This window comes from Suillus discolor (assembly GCF_016758755.1).
Source record: "Suillus discolor strain FC423 chromosome Unknown F5147scaffold_65, whole genome shotgun sequence".
NCBI classification, from domain to species: domain Eukaryota; kingdom Fungi; phylum Basidiomycota; class Agaricomycetes; order Boletales; family Suillaceae; genus Suillus; species Suillus discolor.
Genome location: NW_024541312.1, coordinates 204,480 through 226,273, shown reverse-complemented (window position 1 = coordinate 226,273; position 21,794 = coordinate 204,480). Strand labels below are relative to the sequence as shown.

Here is a 21,794-nt window from a genome sequence, read left to right as displayed (position 1 = left end):
TAACGATCTAGTGTTCGTGTTATTCAACGCTCGGCGCTTGTACTATCACCGAAATCAGCATCATGATGATGACGACGTGATGGATAGTTTGTTGTGCTTGTGGTTCAAACGTTCATATCCTCCTCTGTAGTTAGAGTTAATTTATATGTAAACACAACAAATTTGAAAACGTTGGATGACATTGACGGAGTGAGCTGCGAGTAGTTGGTTTAACTCCGCTTGAATTTGCATGCCATGCCGTATCTTCGTGCTCGCTCCAACAGGTTAACGACGATGTACAGCGTTCAGCCGTGGCTGGCGCCATGCGTACCTTCCTACATCAGTTCAAATTCACTTAACCCATCGTGTCTTCGGAGATAATTGGGTCTGCAATCTAATATTGTACATCGAATGCCATACAGCTATATTACAAGCAAACAAGAACATCAGGTCTCTGTATCACTGGCAGTAACATTAAACCAACGAGCCTTCCGCCCAATTCACATGTGAAGCACCTTCGCCGGACGTGTCAGAATTCGGGTCAGTTTCCGCCATAACGGAAGATTATCCAATCGCTGTGCTTTCATGACCACTTTGATGTGATGGACGGACAAATGCTCTCCACTGTAAAATAGTCATTAGCGTATGCCCGATAACATATAGCATTGGGCTTACTTTGAGGCAGCTAGTGCTCGCGCGGACCGCACGATATTGTCAATCATCTTCCCTAAAAACGTCGTCAGACATCGCGTCGGTGGCAGAGACGAAGCTTACCATCTAACTGATGCCGTGAAAGTTTCTCGACATCACGAAGAAGTAATGAATGATCCATCTCCTTCTGATCCACGAAGGAGGAGCCGATAAGCGTGCGCTCACTATTCCATATAATTGCAGCGGGATCATTCAAGCCGAAGTGGCCAAGCCAAAGACGACGTCGGGCTGCAGTGTTCAGTTCAGGTAATTCAACGACTTCAATGGCGAACATTCAGAAGCAGAAGCAGGTCAGACAATCGGATTACGCACCAGCAGAAAACTGCGTCAGGAGTTCTTCGTCGCAGGCACCTGATACCCAGAAGGAGATACAATCATCCGACTCAAATTGACGGAGAACAGTCCTGACGCGATCCTGACGAGAAATCAAGGCTCAAGTAGTGAGAGTCCAACAACCAAAACATACCCTATGGCCTTGATCTTTCGACTCCAGGAAACGCTGGATGACGTGATAAATCACACAGGGCAAGGTGTCAAAGGGTGTACGTACATCGGCGTCTTTCACCACAATCACCGCATTCCAGGTGGCTGCAAACTAAACGATAACAAGGTCTTGTCAAAGAATCATCGAAAGTTGTGAGTTGTACGAACCGATACACGCAGAGAAATATCTAGTACCAGATTCATAAGGTCGTACAAGAAGTCATGAGAAGTGATATTGATAGTAAGCAGAGGTCTTTTGAGGAGATTGCAGACAGCATGAACAGTTGTCATTCTGCCCGTTCCTGGTGGTCCCTTAAGAAGTATTGTCTATGAAATTTTGAGTGAGAGACAAAAAACGACGGCAATTCAAAACACACCTGTCCTTTGTTGAACTGCGCTGGCTTTAGACCGCCTACAGAACAGCCAGCATTATCCACTAGTGCTCTTATAAGATCCTGCAACAGAAGATAAACAAAGCTAAGGAACCAACATGATCGTGCACACCTTGGTGTCTTCGTCCATAATGAGTTTGCTCCATGCCTCTTGATCATACTTGACTGGCTTCAAATCCCATATACTGAATATTCGCCATTGCTGGATATCACAATTTACTTAAGCAGTTAGCGAAATACGTATTATGAATTGCTCACATTCACTTCAAGATCATACCCACCAATCCAGTATGGAAGGCGTGCGATATGCTCCTGCGCATCGTCGGGAAGTGATACACGTCTATGACACTAGGGCCTTAGCGTCAACCCAGAGAACAAGTAGATTACTCACAAATTTGGGTTGTAGCCTTGCAAGGCACGGTAGAATCCAACTGGGTCAACCATCACCCGCCTAGTGCGTGGAGTTGAGTTGCCACTGAAAACCGACCGCATCGGTGTGTCGTCATAATCTGTAAATGAGGAAAGTATGAAAATGTAGTGAGAAGCTGGAAGGATGCGGCACTTACACTCTGCACAACAAACTCTGCTGTAAGAAAGATAAAGCCTTCCGCGCTCTATATTGATAATTCAATATCTTAACGGAAACTCAAAGATTAAGTTCTCACCAGTCACTTTAGCAAGGGCTTCGTCTGTGACGGGTTGAAGAAACAGGGACGAGAAGGCTCGAGTTCCCTAAAATCGGTAAGTGAACAAATGGTAGTTTGGTATTGGAGAGTTATCACAGTACCTGGAATGCAAAAAGATCCAATGACATGGTGCGCTTCTCGAAACGAACGCCATCCCACTCAAGGTGCTCCAACTTGACGAGCAACGCCCTGAACAGGTCTAATCAGAATTTGTCACAGCCATGTTCCGAGAAGTTCCTACTCACTGTCTATCATCACGGAAGCGGGCACTCTTCAAGACTACCAAGATCTTTCGCGCAGAATATCAGTAGTGACGATAAATAAGTGAGGGAAATAGTTCCCACAATAGGTCTTTCGACATCTAAACTATTCTGTAAAAGCCCATCATTAAAGATGTAACGCTCTCCTTCCTCGTAGTAATACTCCAGAAGTTCGAAGGAAATCTCATTGTTAGACAATAGTTCTTCGAGTTGCTTGACCCTGCATGATCATAAACGATAAGGGACAAGCATGATGGACTGAAACACACATACGTCTGCTTGCTTTCCGTTTCCACGACCTCCAACAGTTTTTCTAAATGTGTCACAAGAACATCGACGAACTCAGCGGCCCCTTCGCCTGTCCATAATGATCAGGGTTATTAAGCGCGAAAATCAATGCAAAACTAACATCCAGTAGACGCGTTGAAGCCGAAAACTTCGGCCTTGGTTACTAGGTCTCCTGGAAGTTGTTCTGTGTCCAAGAAGGTGTAGGCATCGTCCAACCTAGACCGAAGTACCTTCATCTTTTGGGACAATCGATGAATAGGATACTCAAGAATCTCGTCGTGATCGATGTCGACAAATACAGTACTGAGAATCAGGAATCAATGTTAGCAGCACCCGCACGATCCATTCCAAGACAACTTACTGAAGAAAAGAATCTAAGATTGGACTGAAGTCGCTAAAAACAAGCGACTTTTTCCCTATAAGCTTGTTCAGTATGCATGCTATGCAATGTATTGTTGATATGTCGACAACTTGCCTCCTTCGTTCATGGAGCGGACATTGAGGTAGAAATAGTCTTCGATTCCTAGAATGCTTATAGGCGAAGGCGACCGAAACCTGTGCCTATCCGGTACCCACAGCTTGCCATACTGATCCCTTGTGCACCGTAACTCATTGAGCAAGCCAGCACCCAACGTAAGCAAAAACAAACTCACCATTTTTGCCACCGACGAACAAAATGGTCCCCTCCTTCCTCAGAATAACTCTGCGAAATATATTGATGTTGGCGATGTTGGTAAACTGGCGAATTTAATGCGGGAATCCAGCCGTCCCATGGACCCTGCGGAGGCTCTGGGATGAAAGGGGAGTCAGGAGTTGGCGGTGGGTGATGTGAGATAATGTGTTCAACTGATGATGGATACGGGGTGACTAAATACGGATACGGTGTGAGCAGTGGCTCAGGTATGTGTTCGTCGTCTGAATCCGACTGAACTGTTGCTTGCTGCCGAAAAAAACCCTCCCAGTCACGGTTAGGTACCCCTTCTGGGAGTGGCACAGTATCACCATCAAGCATAAAGCTTGAGCTCGATGGTGATCTCGATGGCACTGGCACAACTACAGGACACATGCTTGGTGGGTCTAATTAGGGTGGGACTCATGATCAAAGGGAACGCCAGCTCTATATGAAGGTGTCTGCAGCGCCCATTAGATATGATAAGAGGATCTCCAAGTTGTGGCTTCCATAGCATAGGTAAGATGCTGTGTGTTACAAGACTATTACTGTCCATTTATGGACGGTACAGGGAATAAATATCAGGTGCACTGTCCAAAGCTGTCGTACGCACGTTCTGGACTTGGGCACATAGTGGTAGCCAAGAGAAAACTGCTGAATGTAGCTGTGGGAAAAGACAACAATAAGATCTCTAAGTTCAGGGGTTTAATCTTACTGACAGAGAACGTTCTGTATAGAAGCAGCGGGCGTCTTCCTGACATTTGGACCTGGAGGACGATGGCGGCACAAATACTTCCATAGTCGACTTTGGATTTCACGCAAGGAGCAGTCGCTCGCCAAAGCGCAATCGTTGTTCTTTCGATGGAAGTACAAGTGGGCTGGTCAGCCGCTTGGACGTATTGTGAACGGGGACCTTGAAAATGAATCAGCTCCCACGTCAGACACGGAACTTAAAGACCACCCGTTTTTGCGCTGAAAGTGAGTGTCCAATTATATATATGTATGTATCGATCAGAACAGTATTCTTGTATACACTGCCAAGTGTCACCGCAATACAGTATCTTCACGTACTGCTCAAGGTTTGTGGAATTTGATAGGTGAAATTGTATTTTATCAAGTAAGCGGACAATCGGTGTTATTGTCGAGACCGGATACCAAGCCTGGTGAACACAATTCAGAAGAAAAACAGGAAATGAAGATACACGAATCAACCTCAACCAAAATAATCAGAACATGAATAAGAACCGCCAGTATGCTGCCTAGATGAGGGGCAGCTGATCCCTCATTCGTGATGGTCATCAGTATAGTTAACATATTTATAAGCAAATGTAAAGCATGAGGCGGATCCACCAATGAGGGTTGTCAATGACAATCGCACGATGAGAAGGCTTGTCAGTTTCAGGCATGGAAGTGGCGGTGGTTGTGGGTATCGTGGACATTACAGGCACAGCAGTGGCCACAGGACGCAACGACGATGCTTGAGAGTGATTTTGAGCTTGTTGTTGACTTTTGGCCTGAGTATTTTGTCTTTTGCCCTTTTTGCTACGTGGTGGGGCGACATATAAGGACTACGAGATAGATTAAAATGTAAAAGAGTGGTAACGGAGGTGATCATACCCCTTTATCGCGCACAGCCGCGACTTCTACGACATGGGGTCGACGTAGTGAGACGAAGCCTTGTGTCCGGCGTTGTTGGAGTTGTGTCGTCTCATGTTTGTTGGATCGAAAGCGATGGAAAAGCGAAGAAAGACCAACGAGAAGCGGACGTGAACGTGAGGGGGCAAAAGCACGGCGGGAGCGACTCGCAGAGGGATACTGTGACGATAAAACTCTGAGGCAGAAGCGACTGATGAAAAATGATGACATACATGAGAGTATTCTCGCGTGTCGTCAAAAAATCCTTCTGGAAATTGGGCGTCTTCAAACTGGGTTTCAAGTCACATAGCATCGATCTGACGTTACAATCAGTAAAAACGTTGACAAACATGTCACGTACGTCCAGTAAGTGCTTGTGTAAGAAGGAAGTTAGCATACTCTTTTCCTGAATAACCATGAGACGCATACCTTCTGTTCGAATAATATTGTTAGCCAGGTAGGGTAAGTGTTATGTTTACACTGACATTCGGAAAGGACAGGAGGTCTTCGAGCCCAGTTGCATTTAGGATTGCGGGCACGTACCAGGTGTACACATTTGTGTCCCTACAGCAAGTCACTAGTAGCTTTCCATCGGCGGAAATTGACACACAATCCACCTCACATTCGTGCTGGATTGGTGGATCGACAGGGAGATTCGTGTCGAGATCCCACAAAAGCACCGATCCATCGTTTGACCCACTCACAAGGAGGCGGTTGTTCGAAAACAAAGTGATGTAAACAACGTCTTGGTGCTCCAGAATGGCAAGTTCCTGCCATGTGGCAGTGTCGAAAACCCTAATTGAGTCATCTGACGACCCGGAGATAAGCTTGTCGCTGTCCGATGTCCACAACAAACTCCCGACTGATTGACTATGTGTGACTGCGTGGAGCAGTTCAGCTGTCGTTGCATCCCATATTTTGATCCCATTCTCGAGGAGTCCTCCCGTCGCAATCTTTGTTGAGTCGGGTGAGTAGGCCACCACATACACCCACTTGTGCCCCGTTTTGATTGGACCTAGCACAGTCTCGCCGCTCTCCACATCCCAAATTTTTGCTGTTCCATCCCGGGATCCGCTCACCACCCGCTCACCATCTGGACTCCAGCAAACTGACTTCACATAACCAGTATGTCCGGTCCACTTGTCAATGACCTTCCCCGTCTCGACGAACCATAACCTCACTGTCCCATCACTGCTTCCGCTTGCAACAATTGTACCATTTGGAGACAGTGCAATTGACAGCACTCCTTCTCCATCCTCGTCATCCTCTTTATCTCGCCAGTCATCACCTATTTGAGCGCCGCTCTCCAGGTCCCATAGGCACAGTGAACCATCTTGGGAACATGTGATGATGTGTTGTCCGTTTGGCAAGTGAATGGTCCCTCATACCCAGTCGGTATGTCCTCGCATTGTCTGGTTGGGTGTCAAAGCTGGCATCTCTTCCATCTCAGCAGCAGGGGAAGACATGGTTGACGCTCAAGTTTTGATCGCTGGTGTATTGTGCGTGCGAGAGCAGCTCCCTGGGGTCTTAGAGCAAATGGTCCTGTAGAGGAAAAGTTTCCGCTTATTTTACGGACCTTTCTTCTTTCCTCATCAATTTATCATTAGAGCGCATGAAAAATTTACTCACCAGAAACCCTGATCAATGTATACTGACTCACGAGGGAACGATATGTGCAAGAGTTGCTGACTGCAGTGTTTGTTTGTTTTTTGAGAATCTATAGGAATGTTTGCGTGGATCCCAAATGCTGGTAAACGACTGTTTATATCTTGACTTCAGCTTGGCAGGGGTGCAAAGTGCATCGCTCACTGCAAGTGTTACGAACTAGGATAGTTCTAACAACGACAACTCGACAGAGTTTTCGGTCATTGAGATTCTCAGTCTCTCAGACAAGAGAGAGTTCTGTGGACTTAGTCAAAGGAGTGCTTTGACTAAGAATCGGGTTTCAGGACGACTTAAGATTGGAGGTCTTAAGCGAAGGATGTTCCAGGTAAAACCTAGTAAGATTCAAGTAAAGAATACAAGCGTAATACATGTGCTTAAATAGATCCATATGTGCGCACAGACCAAGTCATCGTGAGATAGTAAGTACAAGTTCAAGAAAGGAAGGCATATCTTAAGAATGTAAAAGTATGAGATAGCGGTTGTAACATTACCCCCTTACTAAGCATGAAGTCACCGACTTTACTCATAATCTTGGTATTCACAATGGTTAGAGTCGTCCTGGTTCGCCCAATAGATAGGGTCGTCGGAATAGTCAAGCTGATCGTCTCCTCCAGTAAGGTACTCCGCCTGTCGGAGGGCTTCTTCTTCCTGGCACTGGCTGATGTAAGCTTCATCTAAACTTTTTTCCCAATGAGAGAGTTCTTGGTAGAATCCTTCGTCCTTCCAAGTAAGTGTAGTGGGGGAGCTTCCAGTGAATTGGTGGCAATACAAGGATAGATGTCCAGGGGAGAGTTCCCTGCATATCCTGCAATAATAATCGGGACAGTTGGTTTGGCGATGGCCAAGGGTTTTACAGTATCTGCAAACACGGTTTTCGTCTGGGTTCAAGGATGAAGGGCGTATGATGGGAGGAGCGGGACGGTGTTACAGTAACATGGCACGAGTCCCCCACCAGCAGATAGCCCTCTGCCGACCGCACAGCTATAGACGACACTGGAGCCTCACCAGCTCTATAGACGATACCGGAGCCTCACTAGCTCTGTGACAACAGATGATGATAGATGACGATAGATGATGATAGAAGATAAGCGGCAACTGCCGGCTTAGATAAGCGGTCTGGACTGCACGTGACGATACATGACGACATAGGTCTAGAAGACCTATTAATGTTATCAAGATAGAAGGCAAGCATCGTGTTGCCTCGAGGACTGATAGAAGATAGAAGGCAAGCCTCGTGCTGCCTCATGTAACGATAGAAGGCAAGCCTCGCGCTGCCTCATGTACTGATAGAAGGGTACCGCATGGACCCTATCTACGATAGAAGCCCGCCTCATGGACGCTATCTCTGACACATGTAGATAAGCAGATTAGAACCCAGCTTTAGGCTGAGCTTAGATACGACAAGTAGCCTTATATAAGGTCGAAGATTACAAGTAGACGTTCCTTACTTTAATCTTACTAGGTTTACCCTTGAACTCCTTGTCCCGCTAAAGCTACCTGCTCGACATCGACTCGTACCTTCAGTGACGCCTCTCACTGTCTGTAAACCCTGCTATCATCTCAGCGTAACCCCTCGTTAACCACCATGAGCTACGTTCGAGTACGCAACCTTTGCTTGTCTGTAAAGGCCGATGACTCTCAGCACTTGGTACCACTGTCGTGGTTGTCGCTGTTTAGATCACCCTAGTCGCACACGACCGTTTGTCGTAACAGACGGTGACTGAATGCTTCATCATCGCTAGAGGCTCTTTTCTTTCCCTTGCCTCGGTATCCATGTTTAGGGGACCTTCTTCTTCTTCGAGAAGATTCTTTAATCTGGGCTACGTCTTCTTTAGCGAGTACGTAGATGGAGGACAATGGCATGGGGATTCGTTCTGCTTCCGCGATTAGCTCAGCGTACTCTGCAGGGGTGGTAGGTCCAAGGGCTTGTACTGGGACAAGGCAGTCTACAAATGTTGGTGGAGTAAGCGTGGATGGGATAGTCATTGGTGGATGGATGTGTAGCGCTCTGAGTGCTTCAGCAAGCGCGATGGTTTCGTCGGGAGGAGAAATCGACTGTTCCATGGTTATCTCATCGTGCGTAGAAGAGAAGGCAGCGTAAAGGTTTTCCAGGTGCTCTACAGTTTCTTCTGGAGCAACGACCGTATCAGACGTGGTTGCGGATGCTATGGAGGCTACTTGTAATGCAAGTTGGGTCTCTTCTTGCAGGTTAACGATCATGGCGTTGGTAATCTCCGTGAGGCTGTTAACAGCAGCCAATAGCTCGTCAGACACACGAGGAGGAGGAATGGGAATTCCACCGTCATAGGAAGGTGGTGGAGTCGCAGTTGTTCGTTCAACTGGTTGTGGAGATGGTGGGCGAGCGACTCCGGTGACTCGTTCAGCAATGATGTGAATAACTTCCTGGATATCTGCCCTAACCTCCTGAGGGATAAGACGCAGAGTGTAAGCACGAATGTGTTTCTGTAAATGCATGATGCCATGTTGAACATGTGGTTCCTCCACATGTCGTACGAGTCTTTCAATGAGTTCGGCGGATCTGATGACGTTAACGAGGAGATTGATGGAGAAGGTGTTTCGGTTGATAAGGATCTTGTTGATTTCAATGGCATGTTGGGGACAAAGGATAGCGGCTTTGATGAGAGTAAGGTCTTCAATTTCTGAGATGAAGGATTCAAATCTTCCTTCGTCTGAGGATAGGTTGATTGGGGCGAACGTGGATTCATAGGGGAGAGTGTAAGAAACTGGGAAGGACATAATGTTTATGTTGATGGGAAGATATCACAGCGAGTGTTTTCTTTTATAGATCGAAAGGGTTTCTTCAGCGTTTTCCAGGTTTTCTTCCGGGATCCACTCGTTGCTAGCAGAGGAATATCCTTTCCATGATACAAGATAACGGCGACGTTTGCTGGTGCCTTTGTGAGCCAGTATAGCTTCTATTTCGTATTCTTCTTCTTCTTCTAGAATGTCAGGTGGTGGTTCCAAGAAGTTTGGACCGTGAACGTCATTTTCGTTATAGGACGATAATAGGGAAGCATGGAACATGGGATGTATTTTCCATTGCGGAGGTAGTTGGAGTGTGAACGTGATCGGAGATAGTACGGCAGAAATGGGGAAGGGGCCATATCTTTTCGGGGCGAGTTTCTGAGATGGAAGTTTTAGACGGAGATTGGTTGCAGATAACCACACCTTATCGCCTACTTTCCATGGTTGGTACTTCTGGCCGAAGGATCTTTCCGCCATCCGTTGCATAGCGATGTTGTGACAGGCTATCGCTTCTTCTCTGATCTTTTGAAGAAGTCGAACTCGTTCCTCCACGGCTGGTACAGTTGAGTCTGCCAAGACATGGGGGATTCCTTTAGGCTCATAACCCATCATGATGTAGAAAGGTGAAGCATTTCGGGCGTCATGCTTTCTATGATTGTGAACAAACTCTGCCATGGGAAGGTGTTCTACCCAATTAGTTGGGTCATTGCTGCAATAGATCCGTAGGTATGTTTCTAGTTCTTGATTGAGTCGTTCAGTCTGTCCATCAGTCTGTGGATGATAGGCGGTGGAAGGGGCGATAGAATAATCAAGGAGTCGAGCTAATTCCACGGAGAATTTTGAGAGAAATTGGGGTCCTCGGTCAGAGATTACTTTGTCGTGTAATCCGAAGTGTTTGAATACGTGTTTCAGGAATAGTTTGGCTACCCCTTCAGAGGTAATATTTTTATGGCAAGGAGTAATTATCACCCCCTTACTAAGCCCATGGTCTACCACGACCATGATGGAATCAAAACCAGAGGAAATGGGAAGATCCGTGATAAGATCGACAGAGATCTGGGAAAAGGGGCGGGTGGCAAGGGAGGAAATGGGGACGAGAGGTGGCGTAACGGGATGTGTATCGGCCTTCATTTGCTGGCAGGTGGCACATCCTTCAACGTATTTCCGGATGAAGGCTCCCATACCTGGCCACCACACTTCGCGTTTGACCAATTCCTCGGTTTTAAAACGTCCGGGATGACCAGCGGTTGGATGGTCATGGTATCGAGCCAACATAGTTTTGCGATGATCAGGAGCAATATACGCTCGGTTCTTGTAAGACAAGATCCCTGAATCTACTTTCCAATCACTTAAAGCGGATTTCATGGGGGGAAGACAGACACCATTGAGGGCGTCTACGGCAGTGGCGAATAGTGGGTCGTTAAGTGCATCGGAGCTGGCAAGGGTAGCGCAAAGGTCATCATCAATGAGTCGGACAAACATGGAATCGGGAAGTAGGATGGTGTTATCGTTATCGGAGGATCCGGTATCATGGTCTGATCGCCGAGAGAGGGCGTCAGGTACAGCTAATTTAGAACCAGGAACATGATGTAGCTCCAGATCAAAGTCAGTCAGAAGCATCTGCCATTGTGCTTGTCGACGAGATAAGTGTTCGGCTTTCTTAAAGTAGAGCAAGTTCATGTGATCTGTGAAAACTATAATCGGGGAGGGGTGTCCTTCAAGATAATGTCGCCATTCGGTTAGCGCACGAATTATGGCAAGGAGTTCTCGGTCAAAAATTGGATAATTTCGTTTGGCTGGATTGAATGATTGCGATAGATAGGCGCAGGGGTGATAGACACCGTTTTCGTCAGTTTGTAATAGAACTCCTCCTGTTGCCACTAAAGAAGCGTCTGTGGCAATAGCGAATTGTTTTAAGGGGTCTGGGTTGCGGAGTACAGGATGGGTGGTAAAACGGGTTTTCAACTGGTCGAACATTTCCTGATGTTGAGCGTTCCAAGAGAAAATGGTATCCTTCTTGATCAGATCGATAAGGGGACGAGCGATGTCCGAGTAGTGAGCGACAAATAATCGGTAGAAATTGCAGAATCCTAAAAATGACCGAACTTCTTTAACAGAAGTAGGAACGGGCCATTCTTTGATGCCGTTGGTTTTTGCTTTGTCCATTTCTACGGATCCTGGTTTAATGATCATGCCAAGAAATTCAACTTCTTGAGAGTCGAATGTGCACTTTTCTGGTTTCAGAAATAGCTTTTCCGCTCTAATCTTTGTTAAGATCCGCCTTGTTCGTTCGTGATGTTCTTCAAGTGTCTTTGAAAAGATAAGGATGTCATCCATGTATATTACCAGCCATCCTTCGTTGATTTCCTGACGGAATTCATTATCCATAAATGCTTGAAAGGTGGCAGGTGAGTTGCATAGCCCGAAGAACATTACACTTGGTTCAAATAATCCGTGCTCCGTGGTAAACGCGGCTTTCCATCGATCATCCGGGTGGATACGGATGTTGTTATATCCTGATCTAATATCCATTTTCGTGAAGAAGTTTGCCCCGTGTAGTCATTCGATAAGAGTTGCCGGAAGTGGAAGGGGATAAGAGTTCTTTATCGTTTGATCATTAATGCCTCGATAATCTTGACAGGGACGAAGCTCTCCACTTTTCTTTCCTACAAAAAAGAACCCACTGGCTTGTGGGGATTTTGACGGAGTGATAAAACCTTTTTCCAAATTTTCGTCAATAAATCTCTTTACCACAAGCCTTTCTTTTGGTGAGAGAGGGTATACTTTAGACGTCCTTGGAAGGAACCCAGGTTTTGTTTCTATGCAGTGGTCTATTCCTGGTCGTTCCGGGGGGAGTTGTTTTAGTCCATCTTTGGCAAATACATCCGCATACTCATGGAGATAAGCGGGCACGAGTTCTTCGAAGGGTTTCTTCTGTTTTTCCTTTTCTTCCGTTGCAAACTCTTGTGCCTTGTTGCTAACTTTAAGAGGGGTGATGATCGGAATTTGTTCCGAAAAGGATGTTCCATCCTTTGTGAGAGGAGTGTCGAGCGAAATCTCTTGTATAATTCGAACGAATTCTCCATCAGCACCGTATTCAACCAGGAATTCCCCGTCATCTAGCTTATAGGTAGAGACGTCTTGTACCAGTGGAGCGCACCAAATGTCTTCCTGAGTGTCAAAAAGATTGTCATCCTCTGTTGGTAGCAACAGCAGTACATCTTCGGGGATTTCCTCGATGGAAGCAGAGAATTTGGATGGTTGTTTCTTTAGTTTGGAATTTGTCCACTTTCTTTGTTTGGGGGGGGTGCTAAGTTTTCGAATTCTTTCCGAGATTTCGATAGACTTTGGGGTACAAGGAAGTGAGAGAGTTCGTTCTGTCCAGTTGATAGAGGGATTCATCTTTTGGAGCCACGGAATTCCCAAGAGAATTTGGTCTCGTGTTCCTAAATTGGTAATGTTGAATTTTCCTATCATGGTTCATTCATCAATTTTGATGATAAGGGTGCAGTACCGATTTACTGGTCCGCTGCTGAAATAGCTTCCATCTGCGGTTTGGATATTGAATGGTTTTTTCAGTTTTTTGGTTCTTATCCCGAGCTTTTTCACAAAGCTTTCGGAGATATAGGTTCCAGAAGCGCCAGAATTGATTACCGTGCTTGTTTCGACATTTTCCTGTTTTCGAGATATGAGAGTAATGGGAATGCGAAGTTCTTTTTTATCATTGACAGCTCGTATCAAACGTACAGGTTCTATTGGAGATTCCACTGTCGATATGTTTCTCTGTTTCAAAAATCCTCTTGAATGCGCCTAGTTTCTTCTTCCTCTTCTTCCACTTTGTGGACAAAGGGAGGTCCCTTTTTCTTCTGCGGACATTCCTGAGCACGGTGTCCGATCTGGTGGCAAGTGAAGCACTTTCCGACACGCATGTGTTCTTGGCGACTTTCATCCGTGAGTCGATCAATCACCATAGCATCGCGATCCCTTGTGGGTACAAATCTTTGATCCCCAAATCTTTTCTTCTTCTGTTGTATAGGGAAGCGGGATCTAATGGATTGTAACTGTGTGTGGCAGTTATCGATGTCGACTACTGCGGCGATGTAGTCATCGAAGTTCTTTGGGACGTTTCCAGCATTGAACATCTTGATAAGGATTCCTATATTGAGTCCTTGCTGGAAGTGAAAGATTTTGGCGGTTTCTTCTTTGACTTTTGCCTGAGCGATTAGCCTCTGATAATCGGCGATATAAGTCTGGAGATCTCCGGTTTGTTTGAGAGCTCCTAGCTTGGTCATTGCTGTTCCGGAAGGATCGATTGCGGAGAATGCTTTATTGAAAGCTTCTAAGAAATCTTTCATGGTACCATATCCTTTCTTTTGTCCGGAGGAGTCAATGAATTGAGTGTCTTCCAGAAATTCTTCTTTCCATAATCTGGCATTTCCTTCGTTCATAAACGACGTGATGAAAATGATGCGATGTTTGTCTTCTTTGTAGAGTTTATCGTTGATATCCATGTAAGCGTTACAGGATAGGAGGAATGATCTAGACAGATCCCTATCTCCATTGAATATGGGAGGGTGGTTTATCTTGTATTCGAATTCTTTGCCGCTGCTAGTGTTTGATGTCGACATATTGAGCGGGGGTACTGAAGTACCAAGGTTCAAGGCCTGTAGTCTTGGGGTGAGTGATGTCAGGTCTGCTGTCCGTGCTGGCTGTTTTGCTCAGCAGTTCTTCTTGTTTTCGGTTTGTCTTCTTTGTTCTGTTGGTATCGGACACACACAGATGTGTGGTGTCTTTTCGACTTGAATCTTTTGTTACGAACTAGGATAGTTCTAACAACGACAACTCAACAGAGTTTTCGGTCATTGAGATTCTCAGTCTCTCAGACAAGAGAGAGTTCTGTGGACTTAGTCAAAGGAGTGCTTTGACTAAGAATCGGGTTTCAGGACGACTTAAGATTGGAGGTCTTAAGCGAGGGATGTTCCAGGTAAAACCTAGTAAGATTCAAGTAAAGAATACAAGTGTAATACATGTGCTTAAATAGATCCATATGTGCGCACAGACCAAGTCATCGTGAGATAGTAAGTACAAGTTCAAGAAAGGAAGGCATATCTTAAGAATGTAAAAGTATGAGATAGCGGTTGTAACAGCAAGTACCTTCCAGAAGAATGTCAATTTGACACAACTTTAGATGCATGGTATGCTCTCCATTCATAAGTTTCGAGAGTGCTTGACTGACTGTGAGTTGAGACAGTAGATGAGATATTCTGCATGATGTCTAGCTCGGTTCATTTTCGTTGAACTCATGCATGTTCCTTGCTTTCCAGGTAAATCATGCTGTGTAGATGAGCGCTCAGGCCCAGGCCCGGTACAGCGTTTGATACTGGTTGACAGTGATTGTTCTACAATGACACAAACGTGTATGGGGCATGCACTCCCTCCTCGGACAAGTTAATGCCAAAAGTCTCTCATCAATTTCTTGTGAGACTTTCGAGCATGCATTCTACAAATGTCTCACTCTTACGAAAGGGTGATATGCAGATGAAGCGCTCAGGTTCTGCAACTGGCGCTATGCACACGCTTTCCCATTGTTTGAAACCTTGATATGATGATCATGAAAAAATGTAGCAGATGCTTGTCAGTCATCCCTGGCATGAATGGGGAATAATAGTTAAATTTATGTAGCCAACGGGAGTCCATAAGTTTTGGTGAACCGCACAGAAAGGCTCATTGATAGCTGTCTGGTATTTCAAACAGAATGTTAATTGGGATGTGCGAGCCCTCGTTCCGGATAAACCAGCAACGAATAGTGTAGTTACCCCACTGGGAAGAGTGTCGATGATGAAACATTTCTTGTCTAACAAAGCATGTACACATCTAATGTACCCCTATAAATATTCAGCGACTGAGGCTTAGGTCCGGATGTCAGAGTCAAACGGGTGACTGAATTCGACATCATTTTTTTTGACAAGCGAGTCTATTATACAGCAACTGACACTGTCTAGCTCTATATAAATGCTTATATATAGCAGGCGCTGGTCTCGGCGCCACTATTGTCTATTGGGGTATTGTGCAGATGCACAGCAGATAAAAAGTACGAGACGTGCCCACCATGGAGGTTTGTCAATGACGACAACAGGACTTGACTGCGCCGCCGCGCTTGCTGCACCTGTCGTGGTGGTAGTAGGATCAGGAGGTGTTGTGGACGCCGAGCCAGCAGCAGGTGGAGTTTGTGGTATCGACGCCTGTGCTTGACTTTGCGAATAGCCATGCCGTGGCCTCCCTGGGTCGTTAACTCGTGGCCGTGGAGCAACATACAATGCCTGCATATAAATCATTCGATGATTGGAAACATAACTGAGAAATATGTACCTGTTTGTCACGTATTGTAGCAATCTCGACAGCATGAGGACCGCGACGAGAAAAGATACTTCGCCTTGGAGGTCGTTGAAGTACCGTTGTTTTATCAGTGTTGAGTTGAGAGCGACGGAGGAGCGAGGAGATGCGAGAGAAAAGCACACGTGAACGTGAACCAGATGGTCTGAAAGGACCGCGGTGATGGTGTGCAGAGGAATTGTGATAACCTGGCGCGGAAGACTGAGCGCGTATCAATCAGACTTAAGAATGGGCTAGTTGAGATGACGACGACGCACATAATCACCGTCTGGAGTGTCGTCAAAAAACCTCCCCTGATACTCCTGCTCGAGCTCAGCTGGATGTCCCGTAGCGTCCACCTAAACTGTCAAGGTTATAATCATTGAAAAAATGACAACACGGCACGCACATCTAAGAACGACTAGTACGAGTGAAATATTAGTATTCCGGAGTCGGAACCATGACTCGATGATACACACCTTCTAGAGCTCATCGTTAGTAAGATTGAGTGAGTGGTAAATTTTCACTCACATCTGGAATGGTCACGAGGTCTTCTGAACCAGCTTCTTTTACGATGGCATGAGTGTCCCAGACGGACACATGTGTGCCAGCGCCTGCGACTAGCTTTCCATCATCCGAGAAGGTTAAGCAGTCTGGAAAATTATCTTGCAGGAGAGGTGGACCAACTTGTAGGTTGGTATCGAGATTCCACAAGCGTACGTCTGACGATGCTGCACTCGCTAGAAGACGGTCGTTGCGAAACAAAGCGACCTTACGGACATGGGCCCGACCCAAATTGATGATGGCAATCTCCTGCCATGTGGCTGTGGCGGTGTCGAATACCCTGATCCAGCCACATTGGAATCCGCAAATAAGCTTCTTTCCATCCGACGACCAAACCAAGCTGAAAACAGGTTGACCGATACAACCAATATCAGATTCCTCCGAGCCACCGGTGATTATAAAAGAACCCTCTTCCTGGAACTCGACTGTGGAGAGTAGCTCGCCCGCCTTGGCATCCCAAATATTTAATGCGTTCTTCTTTTCTCCTCCCGCCGCAATCCTCGTCCCATCTGGTGAATATGCCACTGTGTATACATCTTTGTATTCCGAATTCATCATTGGATTGAGACCAAGCACGGGTTTTCCGCTCTGGCCATACCACACTCGTACTGTCCCATCGTTGGATCCGCTCGCCACTTGCTCACCATCTGGACTCCAGCATATCGACCGTACTTTGTCAGTGTGACCTGTCCATTCGACGATGACCTTCCCCGTTCCAATGTCCCACAATCTCACTAACCCATTCTTGTACCCACTTGCAAGAGTAATGCCGTTTGGGGACAATGCTAAGCTTGTCACTGGTATCCTATAATCGTCAACTGGCCACCTGTCACCTATCTCTGCGCCATTCTCTAGGTCCCATACTCGGATCGTACCATCGTCTGAACCGGTTATGATGCGCTGTCCGCCAGGGACTCGGAGGTGCACAACATCCTTTACATGACCGTGGAGAACCATTAGCTGGCATGGCAATACTTCAGCACCCCGCATTCCCGGCGATTCAGCATAATGACGCTGAATGTGCGGTCCAGAAATGGAAGTTGATCTGGGACTTTTCATTATTATGCTCTCAACTGATTCAGATCATGGATCGTGTATGCGATGCAAGAAGAGCTCTTGAATGTGGACCAGATTTCTTGCCAGGACAATGATCGTTGGTGAATTGATGAGCCTATATTCTTTTTGGTCAATAGAAGCACGTGATATTGCTAACGATAAAGTCAACTCACAGGTCTTTGGTCTTAGCCGACAGGACGGCTTTGGGGATACAAATCGCTGGGTTAATTCTGTCTGTCGCCAGCGGCTTTATTTTCGCGAAGGGTAAAGTGAGAACATACACGATGTTCCCTTCACACTTGAATGGTGGTTGGAAGGCGAGTGGTTACGGGTTTAGTCGTTGCTCAAGCATCTGGTTTTTCCTATGTAGAAGAAGCGCCTAGATCATCCTCTCACGTTCAAAATTACTTAATGCAGATGAAGTTCCGCTCTTGTAAATGATATACGGACAAGGAAGGTGCTTGTTCAAATCATTTTCGCATTCCCATGCGTTAACATAATCGTTTCATTGGGTAATTTGTTGATGAAGCGCTCAGGCCTCAGGTCCCATAACTGGCGCCATCCGCATGTTCTTGTACTTTGTTTGATACCTTGACTGATGGTCGTGACAAACTTCATGCAACAGATCACTGCATTTTCTTACCGTTTGTCTATTTTCGAAATTTATGACACGTATCTCCAGGGCAATGTGATGGTCTGAAGCAGCCAGTATGCGTATTGTTGTGAGAAGCGTGCCAAGGTGTGTTCTAAAACTTTGAATTGGCCACATGATTCTGTCTCAGCTCTGAAATTCATCCTTGCCCCGAGTCGAGCGCTTCACATTCGTGACATTGAGAATGAACATCTCGTAGACGCATTGCCTACGCATCTCTCTCGTCACACAGGCCGTTGCTGATCTGGTCGCCGCTCTCCCTGTCCCACAGTCGGAGCGAAGCGCCAGCCGCACACCGGCCGGTTGCACAACACTACCTACCTGCATGTTGCGGCCTTTTGCACCCCTATGACTTCACTGTGCAGATAAGCGCTTGCCCACGCACTGGTGCTATGTTTATTCATGACAAATACCAGTACCAGGTTTATCAAGGTACTTTCTTCACACTTCCACCCTCGGTAATCCGACGGTTTCATCTCTCCGACATTCTAGTGCAGTCAGCGCATTGGTCCATGTGACGTATATCGTTGACAGGGTAGAGGAACGCTTCCAATTGACGACAAGTGAGGAATCAATTAAAAGCTCTGCGTTTTCATCTACACTGCTGAAAACGCAGAGCTTGTGACTGATCCGGAATGCATGTCCCCGTCCGGCAAGGGCGTGATATCCGGGGTTCCGTTAGCCTCAGAAGCTACTTATACCGCAGCTTACTGCTGCAAACGCAGAGCTTGTAACTGATCCGAAATGCATGTCCCCGTCCGGCAAGGGCATGATATCCGGGGTTCCGTTAGCCTCAGAAGCAACTTGTACCGCAGCTTACTGCTGAAAACGCAGAGCTTGTAACTGATCCGGAATGCATGTCCCCGTCCGGCAAGGGCATGACATCTGGGGTTCCATTAGCCTCAGAAGCTACTTGTACCGCAGCATATTGCTAGGAGCCCACGGACTTGTATGAATACCCACTACTCGGTGGTCTGTCCACAGCGCCGGGTCGTCGGTAACCTATTTCTCACTTCTACGCCGAGTTAGATGATACGAGAAACAATATGCACAGGGTGCGGCTGACCACTCCTCGGCCAGAAATGTCAGCCTCGTTGATGCCAATGCCTGTCAGCCTCTCGGCTGGGAACATAAAATTCGGACAGCCTAGACCTTTCTACCCACCCCAATCTTGTCTTCAACGGTCACCTACGAGCTCCACTATTATAATCTTTCACCCTCGTTTTCATCAAACCATGCGTGCATTCATTCTCGCCACTGCCCTCGCCACGGCCACCATCCACACCGTCCATGCCATGCCTAACTCCAACCTCGCGGTACGCAGTGCCTTCCCAGATGCCGCAGGCATCCCCCACATATCACATCCTTCCCATCAACACAACAAACTATACCAAGGAAAGAAGGTTGGCGAGGGTGAACAACGGATGGTTCTTAATCATGCTGCACCAGGGTCCGATCATCTAGCCGAGTCGCATGAAAAACAAAGGTCATCGATCGTTAGAAGGGAGAAGAAGAGCGGACGAGGAATGTTCATGGAACGGACGATCAAGAATGCAGACTACGGTTCCGGAAGTGCCCCTGCAGGGGAAGCTGTGGCACACTCCCAACCTGACCCTGCTCCCAGCCCGACCAACACGCCCGCAGCCGCTCCCGGTCCTGCAAGAATTTCTGATGACACAGGACCTCCTCAAGCTGCCCACGCCTGACACGTTTCGAAGAATGTTTCAGTGGAGCGGTCAGAAGCTTCAAGCACAGGAGGGGAGTTCGGAGAATCTGGTGAAATGTGTCATTGGGCTGTATCATCGAATATCACTGCATTGTCTAGCCGGATAATATATTGAATGACCAAATCTATTGTGTCTGCCACTTGCCATCCGCCACGAGTATGACTACTGCCACGAGTGCTAGTGAATGAACTTCAATGAACGCAGCTTCAAGTTGAAAACCGATGACATGTACAGCCACATCGTATTATTCAGCAAGGTTTGGGTGTTCATATGAAACTTGAGTTCATCAGCCTCTGCCGCAGCGGTTGCTTCACACCACTATCTCTTGCCACAATGAGTTCAAGCCAGTACCCAGTTCCACCACCATCGTACTTACCGTCGGGCTCGTCTAAGAAGCCTACCTCTGTTCCTGACGACAATGTGCATTCGCCGTTGCTCGGTCGCTCCAGGTCCCCGGGGGGTGGGATCTATGATCAGCCCCAACCAGGCGACCTTCCTGACGACTTCAAGGTATCTCTCCGAAAAACTATGTGTTGTGTGGCTCCTCTGACACTCCTTCTGCCAGTACGGCGTTACCGTCTCAGAAAGCTCTCCGGAAGTTCGAAGCGCATTTGTTCGCAAGGTTTACACTATTCTGTGTACGTGCACGTGTCTCTTCCGCTGTAGATTTTGCTCATCAAGCTACCTACTGCAGTCTGTCAGATTGTACGGGGTGCTTTGCATTGGTTTCCGAGCATATACTCACGTTCATCTCCAGCTCGCCACTTGTGTTGTCGCCGGCGGAATCTCCCAGTCATTTGAGGCTATAACTTGGGTCACAACACAGTGTGTCTCCATGCTTTAAAATGACACTGCTGGGTTACTTATTATGCTTCTCAGCACCTGGTCATTCTATGTCCCCCTTTTTGGTACCCTAATCAACCTTGGATTGCTGTACTGGAAGCGTCATAGCCATCCCCTTAACCTGGTACTGCTGTCCACCTTCACGGTAATGGAAGCATTCACACTTGGCGTCGTAACTGCGTTTTTTGATAACATCATTGTTCTGCAAGCACTGTATGCTCCGATCGATCTCTTTGTTCTACTCAAGGCTGAGTAATTTGTCAGACTGATCACGCTCGGTGTATTCTTTGGTTTGACTCTGTTCACTTTCCAGTCGAAGGTATGCTCAAACTGATCTAATGCTACTCGATTCTGATGATCTGTTCAGTATGACTTCTCTGGTCTCGGCCCCTGGCTCTTTGGCGGTGTAGTCGCCTTGGGTATGCGTCACACTTCATATCTAGACTTGAAATTAACATTTTTCCGCAGTCGTGACCGGTATGGTCGGTATCTTTATCCCCTTCGGCACCACGATGGACATCATATTTGCAATTGGCGGATGCCTTATCTTCAGCGGCTACATCGTGTACGACACGTATAACATTAACAAGCGCCTCTCACCCGATGAGTTCATCATGGGCTCCATCAGTTTGTACCTTGAGTAAGTGCTTTGACGTAGACACCTTTCTTAGCTGACGAAACGCTCGCTTTCTAGCTTTATCAACCTTTGTACGTCATCTTTCCGGGCCTGCGTGAGATTTGTGTTTACTGATAATTGCTTTCACAGTCCTCTATATCCTCCGTCTCCTGAATGACCTTCAGGACCGGTAGGACTGCCCTACTTCCAAAGACAGGATGGTCTAATTTAAGTCCTAGCTAGTGGGTTATAGGGTTATGGGCCAATATCTCTTACCGGATTGACGTTTCTATGTAGTATTCCCTATGTGACTGAACGACAGAATGTAATATGAATTCGGTTCGTGCGTGTTTAGGCTGACAACGGGGTATCTGAGTATTGTGTGTTTGCAACCCTCTTACGAACATTTCGTGGCAATGACGACACAAG

The 21,794-nt window shown here is 46.7% G+C and overlaps 5 protein-coding genes across 5 annotated transcripts; 2 read left to right on the top strand and 3 right to left on the bottom strand.

The window, feature by feature from the left end:
* Positions 1-278: 278 nt before the first annotated feature.
* Positions 279-4,138, bottom strand: F5147DRAFT_715140 (uncharacterized protein). Its single transcript, XM_041438526.1, has 21 exons — positions 3,453-4,138; positions 3,275-3,393; positions 3,161-3,215; positions 2,921-3,102; positions 2,785-2,869; positions 2,596-2,731; positions 2,497-2,540; positions 2,353-2,440; positions 2,231-2,297; positions 2,132-2,179; positions 1,957-2,074; positions 1,824-1,905; positions 1,678-1,767; positions 1,551-1,628; positions 1,342-1,500; positions 1,241-1,285; positions 1,157-1,189; positions 1,003-1,105; positions 754-948; positions 655-706; positions 279-603 (listed from the first exon to the last, which is right to left on the bottom strand). Exons 1-21 carry the CDS (start codon positions 3,863-3,865, stop codon positions 480-482), a joined length of 2,316 nt encoding a protein of 771 aa, XP_041288593.1. The 5' UTR covers positions 3,866-4,138; the 3' UTR covers positions 279-479.
* Positions 4,139-4,453: 315 nt separating this feature from the next.
* Positions 4,454-6,570, bottom strand: F5147DRAFT_839792 (WD40-repeat-containing domain protein; the record flags this gene model as incomplete). Its single annotated transcript, XM_041444251.1, has 7 exons — positions 4,454-5,037; positions 5,087-5,284; positions 5,338-5,394; positions 5,466-5,477; positions 5,534-5,668; positions 5,722-6,408; positions 6,493-6,570. The coding sequence occupies 7 exons, from the start codon at positions 6,568-6,570 to the stop codon at positions 4,786-4,788; spliced, it is 1,419 nt and encodes a 472-aa protein (XP_041288592.1). The 3' UTR covers positions 4,454-4,785.
* Positions 6,571-15,483: 8,913 nt separating this feature from the next.
* Positions 15,484-17,969, bottom strand: F5147DRAFT_715112 (WD40-repeat-containing domain protein). Its single transcript, XM_041438525.1, has 5 exons — positions 17,701-17,969; positions 16,439-17,642; positions 16,186-16,266; positions 15,905-16,129; positions 15,484-15,855 (listed from the first exon to the last, which is right to left on the bottom strand). The coding sequence occupies exons 2-5, from the start codon at positions 17,528-17,530 to the stop codon at positions 15,583-15,585; spliced, it is 1,671 nt and encodes a 556-aa protein (XP_041288591.1). The 5' UTR covers positions 17,531-17,642; positions 17,701-17,969; the 3' UTR covers positions 15,484-15,582.
* A 965-nt stretch (positions 17,970-18,934) lies between these two features.
* F5147DRAFT_368438 (uncharacterized protein) lies at positions 18,935-19,925 on the top strand. The gene has a single exon (XM_041429412.1). The coding sequence runs from the start codon at positions 19,226-19,228 to the stop codon at positions 19,883-19,885; it is 660 nt and encodes a 219-aa protein (XP_041288590.1). The 5' UTR covers positions 18,935-19,225; the 3' UTR covers positions 19,886-19,925.
* A 268-nt stretch (positions 19,926-20,193) lies between these two features.
* Positions 20,194-21,725, top strand: F5147DRAFT_715105 (UPF0005-domain-containing protein). The gene is made up of 10 exons (XM_041438524.1): positions 20,194-20,416; positions 20,472-20,544; positions 20,601-20,611; positions 20,664-20,731; positions 20,786-20,962; positions 21,014-21,068; positions 21,117-21,168; positions 21,218-21,389; positions 21,444-21,457; positions 21,516-21,725. The coding sequence occupies exons 1-10, from the start codon at positions 20,240-20,242 to the stop codon at positions 21,557-21,559; spliced, it is 843 nt and encodes a 280-aa protein (XP_041288589.1). The 5' UTR covers positions 20,194-20,239; the 3' UTR covers positions 21,560-21,725.
* Positions 21,726-21,794: the final 69 nt, after the last annotated feature.

Excerpts from the sequence above, each read along its gene's own strand:
- F5147DRAFT_715140 (XM_041438526.1), bottom strand. The coding sequence starts at position 3,865 with ATGTGTCCTGTAGTTGTGCCAGTGCCATCGAGATCACCATCGAGCTCA. Across the intron at positions 3,216-3,274 it reads CCGCTCCATGAACGAAGGAG|GGAAAAAGTCGCTTGTTTTT; the intron begins GCAAGTTGTCGA and ends ACAAGCTTATAG. Across the intron at positions 1,906-1,956 it reads CAAGGCTACAACCCAAATTT|ACGTGTATCACTTCCCGACG; the intron begins GTGAGTAATCTA and ends CTAGTGTCATAG.
- F5147DRAFT_715112 (XM_041438525.1), bottom strand. The coding sequence starts at position 17,530 with ATGAAAAGTCCCAGATCAACTTCCATTTCTGGACCGCACATTCAGCGT. Across the intron at positions 16,130-16,185 it reads ACACTCCAGACGGTGATTAT|TCTTCCGCGCCAGGTTATCA; the intron begins GTGCGTCGTCGT and ends ATACGCGCTCAG. Across the intron at positions 15,856-15,904 it reads CTACAATACGTGACAAACAG|GCATTGTATGTTGCTCCACG; the intron begins GTACATATTTCT and ends ATTTATATGCAG.
- F5147DRAFT_368438 (XM_041429412.1), top strand. The coding sequence starts at position 19,226 with ATGCACAGGGTGCGGCTGACCACTCCTCGGCCAGAAATGTCAGCCTCG.
- F5147DRAFT_715105 (XM_041438524.1), top strand. The coding sequence starts at position 20,240 with ATGAGTTCAAGCCAGTACCCAGTTCCACCACCATCGTACTTACCGTCG. Across the intron at positions 20,732-20,785 it reads ATAACTTGGGTCACAACACA|CACCTGGTCATTCTATGTCC; the intron begins GTGTGTCTCCAT and ends TATGCTTCTCAG. Across the intron at positions 20,963-21,013 it reads ATCATTGTTCTGCAAGCACT|ACTGATCACGCTCGGTGTAT; the intron begins GTATGCTCCGAT and ends GTAATTTGTCAG.